Genomic DNA, 22,289 nt, shown 5'->3' with positions numbered 1-22,289 from the left:
TTGAGGAGGAAAAAAATTAATGTAATCCATTTTAGAACAAGGCTGTAACGTAACAAAGTGGGAAAAAAACAAGGGTCTGAATACTTTCCAAATGCGCTGTAAACCAAACCTTTTTTGATATACTCAGAGGACCGTTATTAGCATGTTTTAACCACTCCTACAAAATCGTTGATTATCAGATACTCAACAAGAAGGTCTGATTTAATTATTACTGAAACAGGATCCAAGTGGTAAATACAAAGATCTTGTCCATTAAAACATTTTGAGACCCTTACACTTCAGTGTAGTGATGCCACAATTCAAATTTTAAAAAATACATAGCGCATAGAATTAAAAAGGTATTGTCGGATATTATTCATCCTAATCAGACTTTTTACATGGACAATACATTGGAGATAATATCAACTGGAAACAATAGAACACTATGAAACATTTGGGAAACCAGTTCTGGTATTCATAACTGACTTTATATTTCAATTTTGGAGAATCTCTTATAAAATGAGTTAAAGTTACAGGTATGTATATATTTACAATAAAATATATGAGGGATTGGAAATTATGCAGACAATTACATTGATGGAAGCTACAATCTATCAGCAGTATTAAAGCTGATCTACCCATTTCTCCCTGTCTGGAGAAATGCCATGGCTTCTTTTGCTATTTTATCTGTTCTGTAGTTATGCTTGACCACAGACGTAACTAAGTCATTTTTGCACCACTATTCGTATCCCCTACAGTACCAGTAAAAAGTTTGGACACACCTACTCATTCAAGGGTTTTCTTTATTTGTACTATTTTCTACATTGTAGAATATTAGTGAAGACATCAAAACAATGAAGTAACAAATATGGAATCATGTAGCAACCAAAAAAAGTGTTAAGCAAGATGAGATTCTTCAAAGTAGCCACCCTTCACGTTGATGACAGATTTGCACACTCTTGGCAACATAGAAAATAGTTTAAAAAATAAAGAAAAACCCTGGAATGAGTAGGTGTGTCCAAACTTTTGACTGGCACTGTATATGCCTTAAGACCCACACAAAACATACAATAATAGGAGAGGAAGTCATGGTATCAGTCCTGTCTGAAACATTAGTTCAGTGTTTTTAGACAAGCATCATGACATTGGAAAGAGGCCTAATGCAATAAGAAGCAAAGAAACACAAGGGAAGTTGACACATTAAGTGAGGGACTTCCATTGGTGTCTGCTTGTCTCTCGAGGAGGAGCTAAATATGACTTAATAAAGGCTGTTGTCATTTCCCCTAGCTATTATTATTATTATTTGTCAGTCAATTAAATACACTCTTATTCATTAGTTTTTTAAATAGAAATTAGGTAATGTGTTATTATGTTCCACATGAACGGAAATAATATAAAATTAAAATAAAAGTCTTCGTTCTTTGACCGAACAAATTTTTTTTCTATATTTAATTTGTTTTTGGTCTAGATATTCTTAGGAATGTCTTTGTTTCTGCATTGCATGACGGGGGTTTTGAAGCAATATATCCTATAGTGGCATGATGGAATTGAAACATTTCTACAATTGCCTTGTTGCTACTGTGTTGCAGTTTTTGGTGTATTGTTTGTTGCCTTTGCCACTAGATGGCAATCTGTTCACACAATATTCTTGAAATATTGTTTTGTCTCATAATGTCCCATCACGTCCCAATCCCAATCATAATCTTGATTATCAGATTTTAATCTTTAGAATCAATCCGTGCCCCCCCCCCAGTCAACTCTTGTGCTAATTTAGATCAGGGTGAATGAGGAAGAAGATATTGATCATAGGCCTATATGCATAATAACTATGCATCAAACTCCCAGGCAAATAATGAGAGGACTCCACCAAGCAGTTTCAAAAACAATACGGATAAGAATAAGAGATAAAAGTAAAAAGTAATTCAAGAGCAGCAGTGAAATAACAATAGCGAGACTATAAACAGGGGGGTACCGATACAGAGTCAATGTGCGGGGTCACCGGTTAGTTCAGGTAGTATGTACATGTAGGTAGAGTTATTAAAGTGACTATGCATAGATGACAACAGAGCGTAGCAGTGGTGTAAGATCCAGGAAAGGATGGGCAATAGGCGTATTGTGGCCTGATATTTGGTTAATGCATTCCAAATAGGTTTATTGTTTACGACCAAATCACTTTATTTTCTGAATCTTCAAATGGAGCATCTGCCAGCTGACCCTTTAAAAAGACTCAAAAGTGGGACCAAAGCACAACCCACTGGGCACAGACACCAATTCAACATCTATTTCACGTTGGTTCAAAGTAATTGAAATGACATGGAAACAACGTTCATTCAACCAATGCGTGCCCAGTTGGAAGGCTCTACTTTTATCTACCTGCTCCAACTAGGCTATGTTTCTACTTGCTGAGTAAACTCAACTCCGTATACAGTACATCTCAATGGAGTTGATTTGCTATGAGTTTTAGCGGAGTGTACCTCCGACATCGAGTCGATATCAGTTGTTACTTGTAGAAATGTCCATTCTTTAATGCGTACCTTGCACATATGTTTGTCCTCTGTAACTGTGTTGTTTTCTTTAGGTGCCGCAATCCGCAGTTTTTTTGTAAAATGTGCTTTTTACTTGACCTCCGCCAAGGGAGCAGTTGTTTGTTCATGGATAAAGAGCAGATTGCATGGCAGATTTCTTCATTTTGGCAAGGGATGCATAGAATTATGTTTTTTTAAATAAAAACCTGATGAATTCCAACTCCCACTGACAACTGTATAAAAATCAGGACAAGTGTAGCACATGGGGATGTGTGAAGCTTACTCCTCAGCCTGAAGTGTCCCCACCTGCACCAGCGAATAGCTAGAAGTCGCTAGCTTGGACATGCCAGTAGCTTACAATTCAACCGAGAGTGTTGGAAGTGAAATGTTACAATTGACCCCATAGGCAGGGTTAAATCTAACAGGCTGAAGGGTTAAATGCAACATTGTCATCAATGGTAAAAATGAAGGGCAATTGAAAAATGTTATGATTTGAAACTGATATTTGGATGAAAATAAACAAAACTGACAAAAAGTTGACCAAATGTATATATTTTACATTAGCATTCAAAGGTATGAATTTGACTTTTTCTACAGTATAATCTTAAATTGTACTGGGAAACTTGATGTAAAAAAGTGAAATGTTATGTTATATCATTCATTTGAGTGTAATTGGAGTCTTGTGAGAAAATACAACAATAATTATTGTCATCAACTGATAAAATTATATGTGATGAGATATATGGCGAATTTCCGCAGATCAATCATTTGAAAAAGAGAGGCAGCCAGAATATTCACTTTAGGCCAAAACATATATATATTTTAAGTAAATAAAACAAAACATATGCTTCAAACTGTATGAGTAGATTGCTTGACAGAAATGGTAGCAGAAGGTGAATGTGGAACTTTTGTTGCACACATATATAGATGATGCTGCTTACCATGTTGTGCAAATATACTGTTGGTGTGATCAAGGCATTATGCCTTGATCACAATGATAGTGTCATTGTGCAAAATAGTACTCAGCGTCATCTAGATGTGTGCAAGAAAAATTCAACATTCACCTTCTGCTACCATTTCTGTCAAGCCGTCTATGCATACAGTTTGTCACATACATTTGATAAATCTAACACTTTGAACACACCGACAGCAAAATTGCATTTTGGGACACCAGAATTACATTAATCTCCAATTAAATGCTGCGTTTGCCTTGCAGCATTGCGTTGCAGAGGCAGTTGCAGTGCTTTCAGTGAGGTGCATGAATAGGATTTATCGAACATATGAGTCAAACTGTATGAGTAGAAGCTTGACAGAAATGGTAGCAGAACGTGAATGTTGAACTTTTGTTGCACACATATCCAGATGGTGCTGCGTACTATTTTGCGCATGACGCTGTCGGTGTGTTTGATTGGTAAGCGTAATGTGTTCACCACACAGAACGCACTGCAACTGCCTCTGCAACGCAATGCTGTAAGGAAAACGCAGCGTTCCATTGGAAATGAATGTCCTTCTGGTGTACCAAAATTAAATCACTCTCGGTGTGATCGAGGCGTTCAGCTCGAAGCTGCCACAGGATGAGGAGAGGAGAGGAGAGGGCGAGTTTAATCCATCAGATTCCAACCTAACTGCCATGATGGAGGACAACATTTAACGAGAATGCTATAATGCATCCATATAGTGCACTTTCGGCTTACTTGAAAATTAGGAATTTATATACGAGCTCGTCCGCGGGATTTTCTTAATTGGAACATTTTTGGAACTTTCTTTTGAATATTGCCTGGCTGAAAGCAAACCCGTGCTGTGGACACACGCGACCTCTGACATCACGGATTTACGCAGCGCTTGTTGACGATCTGCGAGGCTGTGGGAGATCCTTCCCAGTCTGTGGTTGGTGAATCCGGTGTCCAAGAAGACCGCCTCTCTCCGCGTCTGTCCAGTGCGTTAAAGCGAGTAAGGCGTCTCAGAGAGGAGGTACCGGGATGAAAACGAAAAACGGCTTTTTTGCGATTTTGCTGAATTTTACAAGGGGATTACGGTTCTGTTGCCTGCCTGCTTGCCTGCCAATTTGGGTCACCTGCTTAGCTCCAAGGCGCTTTTATTAGGCTCCACATTCCTGCCCAGTGTTGAATTAATCTTTACCCTTCATGTCGCATTGGAATAATTTCATCTATCATGGATTTGATTTTCTTTTACAAAGTCACCGTTGAGGCTCGGTTAGACATCCTATAGATCCGGACACTGTAAGCTACCATCGAACTCACCCATATAGCGCAACATCAGGAGGGGAACATGGCCAAAAATGCCCCAGGCGGACCGTTGCGGGATGACTTAAGCAAGCTCTCCGGAGAGGAGCTCTCCAGGCTCGGCAAAGACGAGCTGATCAGGAGGCTACGGAAAACGGATAACGAGAAAATGTACTTAATGGTGGAGCACGGGAACATGATGAAAGATGTGAACCGGAGACTACAGGTCCATCTCCATGAGATCCGCAGCCTCAAAGAGATCAACCAGAAGCTTCAGGATGATAACCACGAACTCCGGGAGCTCTGCTGTTTCCTGGACGACGACCGACAGAAGGGCAAGAAGCTGTCACGGGAGTGGCAACGCTTCGGCCGCTACACCTCCGGATCGATGTGGAAGGATGTCGGGGTGTACCATCAGAAGCTGAAGGATCTGGAAGCCAACCAGGACTCTGTGATGCGGGAGAACCTGGAACTGAAAGAGATAATTCTGATGCTGGATGAGGAGAGGAACGGAGCCGGGTCACGGAGCTCCATAGATTCCCAGTCCAGCCTGACCAACCTGAACGGGGGCACGGGAACCGTTAGGGACGTCGGGGACGGGAGCAGTACCTCCAGCACCGGCAGCGCCGGTAGTCCTGACCACCACCACAACCACGTACACAAGCCAAACGAGGGAAAAATAGCATCCCTGCGGAGGTCTATGGACGACCTATCGCTGGCGTCACACATCCACCTGCGCATTCCTAATGGACTGAATGGTGAGTCCATAGAATAATGACTGTACATATAGAATCCTATGAATTCTAGGATATCTGTGGGTGATTCTATCTACAGAGTGCCACAATATCCCCAATGTTCCCCTTAATATTGATGATGATGAGGATCTTCATTTTACAGGCTACATCTTTAGTTTGTTATAGGCCTAACATGCATAAATGGTTGAGATGATATATTTGTTGAATGTATAGCCTGCATATGAAACATGAGTCATTAGGAATCTACCCTAGCTGGGTGTGTGAGTAGAGAAAGTGAATGAGAGTTTAATATGCCTATAGCCTAGAACACAAGTTACTTGGAGGTGTGAATTGAAGCCCTATCCAAAAACGATACACTAGGGCTACTTTTGACCAGAGCCTTGTAGTGCACTATATAGGGATTTGGGAATATAATTGTACCACCCCACTTGTCATACTGATGCCCTTCCCTCACACCTGTCTGACATCAGTGTTCCAGTGACATGATAATAGCAGTCCTTTCAGAAAGGAGTCAGGCCAGGGACACGCCCAGGCCATGTTTGACCTTCTGGCCTGTGAGTCAAAAACCTGAAAAGTCTTTAAAACAATGTTCCTCCCCGCCTTTGATTGCGCTCAGCATTTCGATCTAATCTCGTCAGGCACTTACAACCACATTTTTCCCTGTGTCCTCTATCACAAGACACTCATGTGCAGTGCAACCTAATGTAAAATGTGTAAGATGCTTATTTGTCTGTTCATTGTCAGCTAGTATACTATACTTAAACATCTCCTTGAAAAGTTAACTAGGCCTGCCTGTCATGCCCTGTTACATAGTAATAACACTGGTCTGACCGGGTCCAGAGGAATTTCACAGTGCTGTTAGTGATGAGTGGTAGATAAGGGATGTAAAAGTATGTGGATGTGGGTAATTCCGGTGAATTTCCTCATCCTCACACCTTTCCACACATCCTGTCCACGAAGGTACTTCAAGGAAAATGCTTGACAAGATTTGATGGAAGGCAGTCATGATTAGTAGAGAGAGGAAATAAAATGGGTATTAATTGAGGTTCCTATATAATTTTACTCACTAGAAGAAGTTAAAGATGAATTCCAGGATCTTAAGCACTTACAAATTCATTACATATTGTATTCTTTGGAATTCATAACATATCCGAATTGCACAAAAAAAAAAATATATATATATATATATATATATATATATATATATATATATATATAAAAAATGCAGGACTTAACATATCACAATCACGTAGTACACAATTTTCGAGGACCCGTTTTGGCTTGTAAGCACTACTTTCAAAACTACTGGCTGAAATGATATAAAAGCTCTGGAGCATGACTTTAATAGTTGCAGCTAGTATTCACAAGAGTGTTTGAGAGTGTGTTGAACGTGATGGATGTTGATGGATGTTGGTGATGGTGGTTCAGGTTCAGGAACCTCTGCAGAGTTGGTTTAGAGGTGTCAGTACATTATTGACTGACAAGACTGAAAGTAGACTGAGAATAGACGGATACTTCAGTCATCATGTTTACATTGAGGAAGCGAAGAAACACACACACACACACACACACACACACACACACACACACACACACACACACACACACACACCCCTCGCTGCACGGCTCGAGGGGATGTTTGCTCTCCGGTTTGTAGGGAAACCATTAAACACATGGTCACGGTGTGAAATGCCAGCACAGCAGTTCTCCTGTACTGTGGGTTACCAGATACACACACACTGCTGTCTCTGTTTTTCAGTCTGGAGCCACTAGGGTAGCCTAGTGGTTAGAGTGTTGGACTAGTAACCGGAAGGTTGCGAGTTCAAACCCCCGAGCTGACAAGGTAAAAATCTGTCCTTCTGCCCCTGAACCGGCAGTTAACCCACTGTTCCTAGGCTGTCATTGAAAATAAGAATTTGTTCTTAACTGACTTGCCTGGTTAAATAAAGGTAAAATAATTTTTTTTTAAAACACACTGGAGAGGCGATAAGCAGAAGACACAAACTTTGAACACGCGTGCTAGCTAAGTAGTGAGTGGGTACCAGGAAACATACAATAAAACACTGATGCCTGCAATATATCATACATATTTGAAGAAGGTAGTTTCATAATGAAACGGGTAGTTACACTGAAGCTACACTTCATAGTTGATTGTTTTTGTCAATTGACTTTTGTGGTTAAGGGGTCACGTGATGGTGTTACTGAGAGGAGTCACAGATGGTGTCACAAACGAATCCATCAGGGACACAGCCATGGTGTTTGGTTCCTCGAGACTAAGATGGCCACCGTCATGTTGACAGTGTTGATGGTGACAGTGTTGACGGTAAACGGCCCTTGTCCTGGACAGATGGCGTCTCTAATTACCTCAACTCTGTGCTGCATGGCAGACCTAATGAGGATTATTTAACTGAGTTTGTGTCCCAAACGGCGCCCTATTCCCTTTATAGTGCACTACTTTTAACCAGGATCCATAAGGCTCTGATCAAATGTAATGCACTATATGGAGAATAAGGTGCCACTTGGGACGCACTCTAACTAACGCCCTCCTCACAGCGAGCAGCAGGGCAAGGGCGACATGGTGCTAAGTCGCCTCAGTAAGTCACCTTGTTCAAATCAATACAGAACCCACTGACTGAGCTCTGCAAACTGTCCATCTGCTGACATTTTAAGTATGACCCAGGCCAGGCCTCATAGCAGTCAAACTGTGTTCAACTTTTAGACAAGGCCTGTTTAACTTTTAGACAAGGCCTGTTTAACTTCATAGACATCTAGCTCTTTGTTGAAGAGTTGAAATGACCCAGTCTACTAATGGATCCTTCCTATCAACCAGATAAAGTCTTTATCTTATCTTAGATATGCACTTAACACTATCCCCTCACCTTCCACTCCCTCGTCCTAAACTACCTCTATCCTATCTGTCCAATAGTCCTACTCCCGAGTCCCTCAAACCCCCCTTTTCAGCAGATGATAAACTCATATGCTACAGTGAGGACAGTTGGCTGGACAATGCATCACATCAATACAGCTACAGTACAGACGATACTGAAGCAGTGTGCCCTTATGTGTGGCTCTTTTGTCCATATGATTAGCCTTAACCGATGTGTCGCATCCCAAATAGCACCCTATTCCCTACACAGTGCACTACTTTTGCCCAGAGCTCAAGTTGTCCAAAACGGCAACCTGTTCCCATCGAGAATAGGGTGCCATTTGGGACGCATCCAATGTGTGAAATGGCTGGTGGTCGCCGTGACAAAGCAATTGTTAGTGTGGGCATACAGCCCTGTATGGGGCCTTTGCTATTGAATACTTTGATGGACAAACTGTATTGATCATAGTGCCACTGTTGCGTGAATAATAATGTGGCCTGGTGTTGGCACAAGCTGCTCAGCTCCTGGCTGGCTGGTGAATTCTGATTGGTTCATTGTCACAGTGTCACAGAGCCAAAACCTATTTGGTATGGTTCAGCACTGGCTTGTCCTACCTGTCAAAAATGTATAGACATTAATTAACATTTAATGTTCAACTAAGCTATTTACCTAGTTATTATTGCGTTATTACATGGTTAGGTGTTAATGAACCATATCATAACTTGTAATAACCTAATTGTTTTCTCTTTCTCTGCTGGTCAAGAGTCAGCCAGTGCTTCTCACTCATATGCTGTTGACCTTCTATCCCGACCAAGGCTGATGCCTCACCTCCAGCATTCTCTCTCTGTGATGCAGAGGTCCTTGTGGGATTGCCTGAGTTATAGCCTGTTTATTGGTTCCCTGTGATCTCTGGCCCATTAAATCAGCCGCTGAGGCTGAGGGGAAGGAGGTGCTACTGTGTCGCTGTCAGTTTTACCCGCTGCTTTTATTTACTAGCCGGACCATGTGGGAGGGCTGTTTCAGTTGCAGTTTTAGCCTCTCGTGTGTGTGTGTGTGTGTGTGTGTGTGTGTGTGCGTGCGTGGGGATATATGTAAGATGAGAGAGCCCACTTGTTGAGAATAGTCCTGACTATAAATTCCCCAGATTAATTCCACCGCTGCATCAGAGGAAAAGGCCCGGGAAACGGACGCTTTCTCACAGCTGTGTGTGTCATCTTAAAGTGGCAGCCGGTCCTTCTAGTTGTGTATGTGTCTGTGATATACTGTACATCCCACTTATCTGGCACGCTGTTTGTGTTTGTGTGTGTGCCTATGTGTGAGTTCATCATATAGGTGTGGCAGGCAGCCTAGTGGTTAGAGCTTTGGGCCAATAACCGAAAGGTTGCTAGTTTGAATCCCTGAGCTGGCAAGGTACAAGTCTGTCGTTCTGCTGCTGAAAAAGGCAGTTAACCCACTGTTCCTAGGCTGTCATTGTAAATAAGAATTTGTTCTTAACTGACTTAACTAGTGAAATAAAGGTCTCTGGGCAGATGCCGAAAACAGTGAAGCTGATCGGTCGAGGGAGGAGTACGTCTTTTTGTATATGACAAGGAAATATTCTTATGTTTATTGTCAAATATGTTGCACCTTTAATTCATGCACCTTTTCTCAGAAAAAAAGTATATTTCTAAACTGTCTGCTCAGGCAAATTTGCAAACTGAATAAACTTGGAACCAATCAGAACTCCTGTAGATACCCCTTGTGATGAAGGCAGCCAATGGCCTGCTTCTAAGATGTAAAAATAGCCTCTGATCTGCTGTCAGTGTGTTAAGATGAAATAATGCTTTCTCCCAAAGACTGAAATAAGATTATATATACAAAATATGTGGACACCCTTTCAAATTAGTGGCTTCGGCTATTTCAGCCACACCCATTGTTGACAGGTGTATAAAATCGAGCACACAACCATGCAATCTCCAAAGACAAAAATTGGTAGTAGAATGACCTTACTGAAGAGCTCAGTGAATTTCAATGTGGCACCGTCATAGGATGCCACCTTTCCAACAAGTCAGTTTGTCAAATTTCTACACTGCTAGAGCTGCCCCAGTCAACTGTAAGTGCTGTTATTATGAAGTGAAAATGTCTAGGAGCAACAACGGCTCAGCTGCGCAGTGGTAGGCCATACAAGCTCAGAGAACGGGACCTCCGAGTGCTAAAGTGGGTACCGCATAAAAATGAGCTGTCCTCGGTTGCAACACTCCCTACAAAGTTCCAAATGGCCGCTGGAAACAATGTCAGCACAATAACTGTTAGTCGGGAGCTTCATGAAATGGTTTCCATGGCCGAGCAGCCGCACACACTCCTAAGAACACCATGCGCAATGCCAAGTGTTGGCGGGAGTGGTGTAAAGCTCACCGCCATTGGACTCTGGAGCAGTGGAAATGCGTTCTCTGGAGTGATGAATCACGCTTCACCATCTGGCAGTCCAACGGACAAATCTGGTTTTGGCGGATGCCAGGAGAACGCTATCTGCCCCAATGCATAGTGCGAACTGTAAAGTTTGGTGGAGGAGGAATAATGGTCTGGGGCTGTTTTTCATGTTTTGGGCTAGGCCCCTTTGTTCCAGTGAAGGGAAATATTAACGCTACAGCATACAATGACATTCTAGACGATTCTGTGCTTCCAAGGACTTTTCCTGTTTCAGCATGACAATGCCCCCGTGCACAAAGTGAGGTCATTACAGAAATAGTTTGTTGAGATCGGCGTGGAAGAACTAGACTGGCCTACACAGAGCCCTGACCACAACCCCTTCGAACACCTTTGGGATGATTGAAACGCCGACTGCAAGCCAGGCCTAATCGCCTAACATTTTATTTATTTATTTGATTTCACCTTTATTTAACCAGGTAGGCAAGTTGAGAACAAGTTCTCATTTACAATTGCGACCTGGCCAAGATAAAGCAAAGCAGTTCGACAGATACAACGACACAGAGTTACACATGGAGTAAAACAAACATACAGTCAATAATACAGTATAAACAAGTCTATATACAATGTGAGTAAATGAGGTGAGAAGGGTGGTAAAGGCAAAAAAGGCCATGGTGGCAAAGTAAATACAATATAGCAAGTAAAACACTGGAATGGTAGTTTTGCAATGGAAGAATGTGCAAAGTAGAAATAAAAATAATGGGGTGCAAAGGAGCAAAATAAATAAATAAATGAAATACAGTTGGGAAAGAGGTAGTTGTTTGGGCTAAATTATAGGTGGGCTATGTACAGGTGCAGTAATCTGTGAGCTGCTCTGACAGTTGGTGCTTAAAGCTAGTGAGGGAGGTAAGTGTTTCCAGTTTCAGAGATTTTTGTAGTTCGTTCCAGTCATTGGCAGCAGAGAACTGGAAGGAGAGGCGGCCAAAGAAAGAATTGGTTTTGGACTAGAGAGATATACCTGCTGGAGCGTGTGCTACAGGTGGGAGATGCTATGGTGACCAGCGAGCTGAGATAAGGGGGGACTTTACCTAGCAGGGTCTTGTAGATGACATGGAGCCAGTGGGTTTGGCGACGAGTATGAAGCGAGGGCCAGCCAACGAGAGCGTACAGGTCGCAATGGTGGGTAGTATATGGGGCTTTGGTGACAAAAAGGATTGCACTGTGATAGACTGCATCCAATTTGTTGAGTAGGGTATTGGAGGCTATTTTGTAAATGACATCGCCAAAGTCGAGGATTGGTAGGATGGTCAGTTTTACAAGGGTATGTTTGGCAGCATGAGTGAAGGATGCTTTGTTGCGAAATAGGAAGCCAATTCTAGATTTAACTTTGGATTGGAGATGTTTGATATGGGTCTGGAAGGAGAATTTACAGTCTAACCAGACACCTAAGTATTTGTAGTTGTCCACGTATTCTAAGTCAGAGCCGTCCAGAGTAGTGATGTTGGACAGGCGGGTAGGTGCAGGTAGCGATCGGTTGAAGAGCATGCATTTAGTTTTACTTGTATTTAAGAGCAATTGGAGGCCACGGAAGGAGAGTTGTATGGCATTGAAGCTTGCCTGGAGGGTTGTTAACACAGTGTCCAAAGAAGGGCCATCAGTGCCAGACCTCACTAATGCTCTTGTGAATGGAAGCAAGTCCCCGCAGCAATGTTCCAACATCTAGTGGAAAGCCTTCCCAGAAGAGTGGAGGCTGTTATAGCAGCAAAGGGGGGGGGGGTCCAACTCCATTTTAATGTGTTACATTTTGCTGTTTACAGTTGACTAGCCTAGCCAGCCAGCTAATACTGTAAATGTCATTGTGCCTGCTCATGAAGTTAGTGTTTCATGAGCCATCGCTCTGTCAGTGAATTAAATTTTGAATCATGTTTTGGCATGATTGTCTCATTACAAGTAGCTAGCTGCAGGCTTAAAGAAACATTTGATCATATCATTTGCATAGAACACCCCAAAAAAGCATGTCGATAAAAAGCTGTGTGTCATGTATGCTAGAACGGAGGTATAAAAGCGACAAGAGACATATGCATATTAGCCAATACCAGATGAGATCTCAAATAGCAGCTTCTCAATATCATGGTGGGCATGTATAATGTTGGATGCATTGGAATATAAAGGTATGGAGAATGATAAAGAGCCTGTACGGTTATAGAACAAGCAGTTGGTAAATTAATGTTTGGGTTTCAAATACTAAATATTCAGTGAGTTTGAGTATGCATATTTAGATGGTTTAAATGATTCATTTTCATAAAATTGAACTATGGTCCTGTGTCTATACAGATCCACACTGCTCAGTGTTAAATGAACACGCCGCTTAGTGTAAAGCCTTATTTTTGTGTTTCCCAGAGTGCTTTGCCTTTCTGGTGAATTGTAGAGGTACCACCCTTGACTGTAGTTGTTAGTGACAGATATATGGTTGCAGTCTTTTTTTTGTCCTTTGGCCTTCCCCAAGTGAGATACTAAACAAATTGCTTTCATTCAAATGTAATTATTCAACACAATACAATGATTTAATAGGGCCTTATTTTGAGATCCTAGGTTTACCTGCAAGTCACATTATGCTGTCTTAAAACGTGTTGTGTCCTTCGTATTGGGATCGAGACAGAGTTGGCTAGCCAACATTTAAAATGTTTATTCACTCACAATTTGTATTCAGAATGACTGCCTGACAGGGACATTTAAAATAGGAGTTTACCAAAACCATCTAAATTGGAACAACCATTTCAGTGGTAGTAAGTCCAAGTAACAAATTTAATTAGTTGAGAAGAATCCGTTTTTATATGTGAGTAGCATAAGATGAATTAATCAATCAATGTACATGTAAAAACAGAGATATTAAACAAACAAGAAAAGCAAATCAACCTGAAATAGATTATGCAGGGAAATAGTGATGGGCGTGGTTTAGGTTTAACACTGGTTACTAACACCAGCACTGGGGTTCTTTTGCACCAATCCATGTTCATTTAACACTTACAGAGTTAATTTAACACCCAAATCAACACTAGAAATGTCACACTGAAAAATCAACACTAGCTAACACTGGCATGTTTTCCATAATGTACGTTTCGAACAAAGAACACCGTCACAAATAGTGTTTCACCATTTAATGTGTATGGAAACAGATAGCAAAGGTGTCTCAGGCAGTATTTGAAGTATCTAAATCTAGTGTAACCTACCAATCAATGTATTTCAAGTGCCGTGGAGGGCACAAGCTTACAATGTTACAGTCCAGAAAGGAGAGCTTTACCATCGATGCCAAAAGCCCGGGCCTCCGATGGAGACGATACAACTATCATCAACGAATGCTTCAGTATTCTGTCTAGGAGCATTTGTGTGCCCAGGCCCCGTAGGCGTATCGAAAGGATCCCACCCTGGTCACCAATGTAGCTGACCGATGTAGAGAGAAAACAAATGCCTTAGCAGAACGCAATCTAAAGCTTGTGTGGTCCAGAGATGAGAACTCCACCATGTATGGCCAACGCCTGGGCTCCTGATGGGGACAATGTAATTATCACCACTGCATGTTACAAGAGTCAATTCATCTGTTTGCCACCTGTTAAACTGATTCTACATTGAATTTAGTCTTCAACATAGTTGGAGTTCTTCAACTCTAAAATGCATGAGACTGTCAGATAAAACCCACAAAGAAAACAGGCAAAATGCGGTCTTAATGTCTGAATAGTGACGGCAGGGCTAGTTCAAACTGCAGTAGGATGGTTCTCCTCACAGGTGAATGAATCAGCCCATGCTTGGTGAATAGCACTTGGTTGATCTCTGGGAGCAGGACACAGGAGAGCCGACTAGATCATGTGAGACAAAAGTGAAAGCACAATAATGGAGTTTGTGAGCTGGATTATGTGGCATTTCGTCAGCATGAATGAAATGAGTGGGTCCTACTGTAACGGGTGTCGTCGTCTGAAGAGGAGGAATCGGACCAAAGCGCGGCGTGGTAAGTGTTCATGACTTTTTATTTAAACTGAACACTATAACAAAATAACAAAGAGAATAAACGAAACCGAAACAGTCCTGTCAGGTGCAGAAAACACTAAACAGAAAATAACTACCCACAAAACATAGGAGGGAAAACGCTACCCAGGTATGGTTCCCAATCAGAGGCAACGATAGTCAGCCGTCCCTGATTGAAAACCATACCCGGCCAAAACAAAGAAATACAAAACATAGAAAAAGGAACATAGAATGCCCACTCAAATCACACCCTGACCAAACCAAAATAGACACATAAAAAGCTCTCTAAGGTCAGGGCGTGACACCTACCTTGATGACTATATTAGCTATACACTACCTGTCCTATAGATTTTTGTAGTTTTAAATTATGACTTTGAATAAACTGCTATCTAAAAACGCTCCTTGTCCTGGAAAGACATGCTAGCTAACGATAAAGCTATCTGCTCCTGCTAGCTAGTAACACATCAACTTGTTGTAACTAGCTAGCTAACTAGAAGCTAGCTACACTACTAAGGTTGCTGCGTTCTAAGTTGGGAGTCGTTTTACAGCTTGCATTGATGGTATCACGTTAATATAACTAAATAGTTAGATGACAAAAAAAATAATAATACTTGACCTAATAGCAGATTGTCAGACGGAGATCTCTCTCTCTCTCGAGCTGTCTCCAGCTATCTACTACCTTAGATACGGATAACGTGATTGGCAGACGGAGATCTCTCTCTCTCGAGCTGTCTCCAGCTATCTACTACCTTAGATACGAATAACGTGATTGGCAGACGGAGATCTCTCTCTCTCTCGAGCTGTCTCCAGCTATCTACTACCTTAGATACGGATAACGTGATTGGCAGACGGAGATCTCTCTCTTTCTCTCGAGCTGTCTCCAGCTATCTACTACCTTAGATACGGATAACGTGATTGGCAGACGGAGATCTCTCTCTTTCTCTCGAGCTGTCTCCAGCTATCTACTACCTTAGATACGGATAACGTGATTGGCAGACGTGATCAGCAGAGATAGTACACAAGTTGTGTTTTCCTGTCCAGCTAGCGGATATAAAAGTATGTTTTCTGCAAAAAAAATTGCAAGAATTTACATTTCCAACAAACAGAAATGTGTTCAGAATGAATAAATATACACAATATGTAAAAACCAGCTCCTCCCTTGACAGAGATCGATCATTTCGAGAACTAAAGCAGATAGCTTGCTACGGCCCACCACCTATTATTTACAATCTACTGTACACGCCCAAGGTGCTAGTCAATCAGCAAGGACACCGTTTCTATGTTTATTTAAGTGTATCACTGGACTAAAAGCTTACTGTAGTTCTCATGTGAGACTGAACAAGGTTCTTTCTGAAAAGGGTTCTTTCTCCCACCATCTTGCTCTTTTTTGTTGCCTCAACAGTGTAGGAATTTCACTTCATCCACTTTTTTTGTTGTTCTATTGATGCTATACGGTATATACACACTTATTTTAGGTTCTTTACAAGTTGTTTTAATAATTTCATAATTATAATCAGGAATAATAAACTTAAGAAGAATGCCCATCAGGAAGGGGTGCGGTCCAACTAATGGATAACTGAATAACTGTGTACTTCACACTGCTTTGAGGTGATTAGACAGTCTAAATCGTTTGCGGTGCAAAGCTGTGCACTCTGTGGTACGGCTCTGTGTGTGTTTGGTTTTACCCTGTCTCGGGCCTTGGCTCACTCCCTGGATGATGACAGTGTTTGATCAGGTAGTGTAGAGCCGGGATCGGGGGCTGTGTGTGGCGCTGTGTGTGTAGTTCTGTGGATGGGGCTGTGGAGGTCTTTGTTCAGCCGTCTCTGTTGTGTTCAGCTCCTGTGTCCTGCTTCCCAGCTGCCCTCCTCCTCCTCCACCACCACCCCACCACCCCCAAACTTTGATCAATGGGTCTTTCTTTCACTCGCTCACTCACTTATTTACTGTCATTTATTCTCTCTCTCCTCTCGCTCTTCCCCTGTTGCGCTTCTTCTCACTCCCTGTCAGGCTCTCACTCCCGCTCTCTCACCCCCTCTCTTTCTCTTTTACTTTTCCTCACTCCTCCTGTTGCACTTGTTCTCACTCTCCGTCCAAACCCTGAACCCCTTTCTCTGCCTGTTGCACTCAGTGCCCCTCCCCTTCTCCCCCCACCCTTACTTTGGTTCCCACAGCCTGGACGCTGCTGAATTGTAGAGAGATCGAGAGGGAGGGAGAGAGGCAGAGATAGAGAGGCAGAGATAGAGAGGCAGAGATAGAGAGGCAGAGATAGAGAGGCAGAGATAGAGAGGCAGAGAGAGAGAGAGAGAGAGAGCGGCAGAGAGAGAGAGAACAAAAGGCCTGACTGAGAGGGGCTTGGATGTATCTCAGGCCTGAGTGGTGACTGTCTCTCTCTGGCTGGCTGGGATGGAGAAGGAGAGGGTTTAATCCATGGCACCTCAAATCCTTTCTCGTACATAATGTGTTTGACCAAGGCCTGGGTTGAACTATCAACACTGTAAATACTGTAGTCCTAGTGTATGTTTTCTTGTGAAACATGGCACTGTTAATCCTGTCAATCCTTTAGAATAAACCATTTTTGGATTTCTATGAAACATATGTGGATGGATGTCTATTTATGGGCCTCATCTACAGTAGAAGTATTTATCCTAAATCAGATTTTGTTGTCCAGCCAAATGATAATCATCATGATGTTGAATTGTGATCCTCTATAAGAACATGGTGAACATGGTCACGCTGATTAACATGGCAGACTCAAAATAGTGTGTGTGTGTGTGTGTGTGTGCAGGTGCGTGTGCGCAGAACTTACACACAGTATGTGTGGATTGATCTAACACATATTTATTTCTGTACATGTCATTACTGGTTTTGAACAGAATTATAGATTTTTTGAACTTGAGGGTGTTTTTCTCAGGACTCACTTAGCCCACCTTAGCACTTAGCACCGTAAATAACTCGAAAACCCACAGCGATTAGGCTTAGTGGGAAAGTCAATACACATCCTGACCCAGCAATAAAATTAAAAGCTTTTCAAATCTGTCACACTATCCACCCAGCCAGCCTAGTGTAAAAAATGCTATAACAGCAGCGGCCCTCTTTGATGTGTGTGTGTGTGTGTGTGTGTGTTTGTGTTTATGTGCACACTGCAGGCCCAAGGTGTGTCTGTTATTGTTTTACGACAGTCCAATTTCTTGTAAGTCATTGTGGAATGAATCCTCAGTTACAGGCATTGTCACGTTCTGACCTTAGTTATTTTGTTGTGTCTTTGTTTTAGTATGGTCAGTGCGTGAGTTGGGTGGGTTTGTCTATGTTCCGTTTTCTATGTTGTGTTTTTGCGTTTGGCCTGGTATGGTTCTCAATCAGAGGCAGGTGTCGTTAGTTGTCTCTGATTGAGAATCATACTTAGGTAGCCTTTTTCCACTTGTGTTTCGTGGGTGTTTATTTTCTGTGTCTGTGTGTTCCACACAGAACTGTTTCGGTTAGTTATGTCACGTGTCGTTTATTGTTTTGTTTCAGTGTTCGCTTGTTTTAATAAAAAGCATGAACACGTACCACGCTGCGCATTGTTCCTCCGATCCTTACTACTCCTCCTCGTCAGAGGCATGAACATTTCAAACAGGAGAATATTCCAGAAAAAAGGTGGCTAGGAATGAGAACATTCAGACCTCCCAGCCAGCCAACCTAGGGATGGATAGTGCTCAATCTGCCATCCCATTTCGGGTCGTATTGGAGTTTGGGTCCTATTTCAACTTTCAGATGATGTTTCAGCCCCCACTTCCCATGGCTAGAGAGAGGGACAGAAAGAGAGTCGAGTTGCCCTGTGCCGAGTTGCCCCGCCCGGTCAGCCCTGTGTATGGGATCTCCTGGATTCCCCAGCAGCGGTAGAGAGAGAGGTCCAGATCTCCAGCCCGCCGACCACTTCATCCCTGTTTACGAGGGGTTAGGGCACACTTAGAGGGGTTAGAAAGAGCATCTCCAGACAAGCTCTTTTCTCACATGCCATTAAAACAGATGACTATTATAGAGGCTGAGGATCTGGTAACTGTTAGCTTGGCTTAGCTCCTCAGCCTTTTGACTGGTGCAGGAGTTGGGGTCTTCGGACTGAATCTTTATTTAAGAACCATGAACATAACTGACATTTTCATTCAAATCTCCTTTTGACATCAATGTATTATTTCCACACAAAAGGTATGAGCACAGATCTCAAATGAGTATGAAGCCTTTAGAGTGTTTGTTGGTCATGCATTCCTGGTTGTTGGGATCCTTTAAGATCCCATGAGATCTAGAGGAGTCATTTCCAGCGTCCCAAACGGCACCCCATTCCCTATATAGTGCTCCGGCTCTGGTCAAAAGTACTGCGCTATATAGGGAATAGGGTGTAATTTGGGATGCCCACATTGAATCCCTTGTCCCTCTTTCAGGAAGCCATATATCTCGTGTGACCATGTAATCCCCACGCCTCAGTGAAAGAATGGCCTACTGGGATAATTTATGCCCCAATACTCACCAGGTCATCCGTACCCAGGTCACAGCTATGTCTGTCTGTGTTGTATAATACACCATGTCACTACCTGTTTAGTCATGCGTTTTTGGGTCAGTAACATGAAACTGCGACGGAGATCAAAGCTAATCCGGCTGCCAAACATCTATGGGACGTTCTGGAACCAACGGAACAAACCAAAAGCAGATGTTGTTTTCCCAGAATTCTGATTCCGGAATAAATTAATCAGAACTGCTGAGGTTGTGAGCTGGTTTCCCTGAATGTAGCAATGTGGGTACACAGCTCTATATCTACAGGTACAGTATGTGTGTCCTGGGTGTCCATAATTGCTGCTATGTGCACGCGAAGAAGATGATGGAGAGAAACATGATCTTTCTTTCATTGTAACACACCGTAGACCAGCAGACCCTCACAAGCTCTAGTTGAAGAGACACACAGTGAAGAGCAGGAGTCAACCAACCTTGTTTTATTGTGCGCATAAAACTGAGTCCGAGGTTCTCAGAGTTCCAGCTGACTCCCTGCTGTTCAGACCTCGCCGTATAAAGAACACAAGAATCTATCTGTCTATCACGTATACTCCCTCTCCGGCCTCTAGGTCATCAGGCGGCTGATTATCCCGCACACCTGTCACCATCGTTTCGCGCACCAGCGCCTCATGACACTCACCTAGGCTCCATCACCTCCTTGATTATCTTCCCAATATGTGTCACTCCCCTTGGTTCTTTCCTCAGGTGTTATTGACTCTGCTTTCACGTCGGTGCATTTTGTTTCGTGGTTATTGTTTATTTGATATATTAAAACACTCACTCCCTGAACTTGCTCCCCGACTCTCAAGCGCACTCGTTACACTGTCTGTTTTCACTCCCTCCACACACATACAGAGTGGGCCATCCCAAATGTCACTTTCTTCCCTATATAGTGCACTGCTTTTGACCAGAGCCATATGGGCCCTGGTCAAAAATAGTGCACTATAAAGGGACTAGGGCGCCTTTTGGGTTGCAGAAACAGCCTGGCTGGTCTGGTGTTGACTGCTACAACAGTCTGTAATTAACCTGTCCATTCCCAGCTCAGACAGCCACTAACAATAGACTGGAGACTGCAACCCTGTGAACACTTGTAGAGGGAGAAATACACATCTCAGATAGTTATAGAGTTTTCTTGGAGAGTTTTGTAAACAATTGAAAGACACAATGTCCAGAACATTTTCTGGGACAGAGGACCTAGATGGGGAGTTTGTCTCCACATGTCCATTTGTCAACATATATTTACTATATAAAACTATCTGAATAAAAGTTGCATTTGGTTTATTTTCAGTTTGGTAATTGAAGTGTGATAAGCCTGTTATTTGGCTGTCCGGTCCAAATACAGTTTGTTATTCCACAGACAAAGCGGGGTAATTTGTTTACATTGAGGACGGCTGTGTGTTTGTTGACGGAGGAGCTTGGGTTTCCTGTCCCGGTGAATGGATGGATGAATGGATGGATGAAATGGATCAGTTTCAGTTCTACTCCCCTGAGATTCTACTTCTTGTTTATGTGAACGAACTGCCTCTTGGCCCTGTGCATGTATGCATGTGTTATTGTTACTGCTAGCATGGTTAGTGCTCGGTCTGCTTCGAATGATTTATAGCCCAGGGAGAGAAGCGAAAGCGCTTGTCTCTGTTGTTGTGATAATGACACTGCATAAGGAAGACCTTTGTGGGTATGTATGAGCCAATGTAAGACAGGTTAAGAATGTTTACCCTCTGAAGGGTGAGTAACCTCTTTGATTTAAACCATGCAGATTGAGGAAACAAGGTGCATATTGACTGATTGATTGTAGAGGGCCACTCTATGGTTTTCCCTTGGCCAGTAATTGGACACACACACACACACACACACACACACACACACACACACACACACACACACACACACACACTGGTCTCAGCCCACAGTGTCTGCATGTGGAAGGTCTGGGTTGGACAGATGGACATGGAGTGAGAGCCAAGGGGAGGCTGGAGGCTTGGGTTGCAGATTACTGGGGTGTTTTTTACTTTAGTTGGCGTCTTGTGGACCCAGACCAGACACTGAGACTTGGGCAGGCTCAGTGAGACAGTGATAGATCATCAGGATCTGGATTCATAAAGTGTCTCAGAATAGGATTGTTGATCAAGGATCAGAGAAAAGCGACTTGGCTGGGATAATTTCCTTCAATGTGAGACTTACCGAGATGTGCAAATGGCAGAAAGGATCAGGAACCCCCCTATCTCTATTTCCTCAAACTCCTCCTACTGTCTCTCCCTCTCCACGATCCATGATTCGATGCAGTAACGCTAAGGGCTTGTCAGGGTTATGGTCATCACTTACAGTCTTATTGACAGAACAGGACCTGATCAGCTTGTAATGTAGCTAGTTGGTCGGAACCACTTCCCTCTCTATCTTATCTATCTAGAGACAAGGAGAGAAAGGTCCTAGCTGTGTGTGTGTGTGTGTGTGTGTGTGTGTGTGTGTGTGTGTGTGTGTGTGTGTGTGTGTGTGTGTGTGTGTGTGTGTGTCTGTCGGCATGTGTGCGCGTGCGTTTGTGTGTGTGCATCGCCGGAGACCATTCCAGAGGAACTCTTCCTTTACTGAGCTAAACAACATTTGGTTTTGAAGTACTTTTATAATAGATTCATATCAGAGCCTTGCCAGAAGTCACAATCATTTATTTTATGACTTCAATATTGTTTTAATATCGCTTCATGCATTTTCCCAGAGCTGTCAAACTCAGGAAACTGAATCTCTTCTCATTTCCGTCTGTCTCACAGTGGAAGTGGAGGGGGGCAATATAAATATATTGAAATTGATTTTTATCATTTTGAAACCCATTAAATCCAAACACGACTCTTGAGATGGAAACTATATGACTATCACAATTGCTTTTCATATCACAATTCTCAGGAGCGTTCTATACTTTCAGGATGGCTCATTTATAGCAATGTTTTCCTAATGGTAGGCTGGACAATTTCAACTTTA

At 42.6% G+C, this 22,289-nt stretch overlaps 1 protein-coding gene across 2 annotated transcripts in view; it reads left to right on the top strand.

Moving 5' to 3' along the window:
- The first annotated feature begins 4,051 nt into the window (after positions 1-4,051).
- ccdc85ca (coiled-coil domain containing 85C, a) overlaps positions 4,052-22,289 on the top strand; it is a 61,435-nt gene continuing 43,197 nt past the window's right edge. The window contains exon 1 of one of the 2 annotated variants that reach the window (XM_065004152.1): positions 4,052-5,505. In XM_065004152.1, the coding sequence (XP_064860224.1) occupies positions 4,794-5,505 (712 nt within the window). In that variant the 5' untranslated portion in view covers positions 4,052-4,793. The remainder of the gene's footprint in view (positions 5,506-22,289) is intronic. The other variant, XM_029687709.2, reaches the window with a different exon arrangement.

Source organism: Oncorhynchus nerka, linkage group LG18 (assembly GCF_034236695.1).
Source record: "Oncorhynchus nerka isolate Pitt River linkage group LG18, Oner_Uvic_2.0, whole genome shotgun sequence".
NCBI classification, from domain to species: domain Eukaryota; kingdom Metazoa; phylum Chordata; class Actinopteri; order Salmoniformes; family Salmonidae; genus Oncorhynchus; species Oncorhynchus nerka.
The sequence above is the reverse complement of the archived record's forward strand: the minus strand, read 5'-3'. Positions and strand labels throughout refer to the sequence as shown.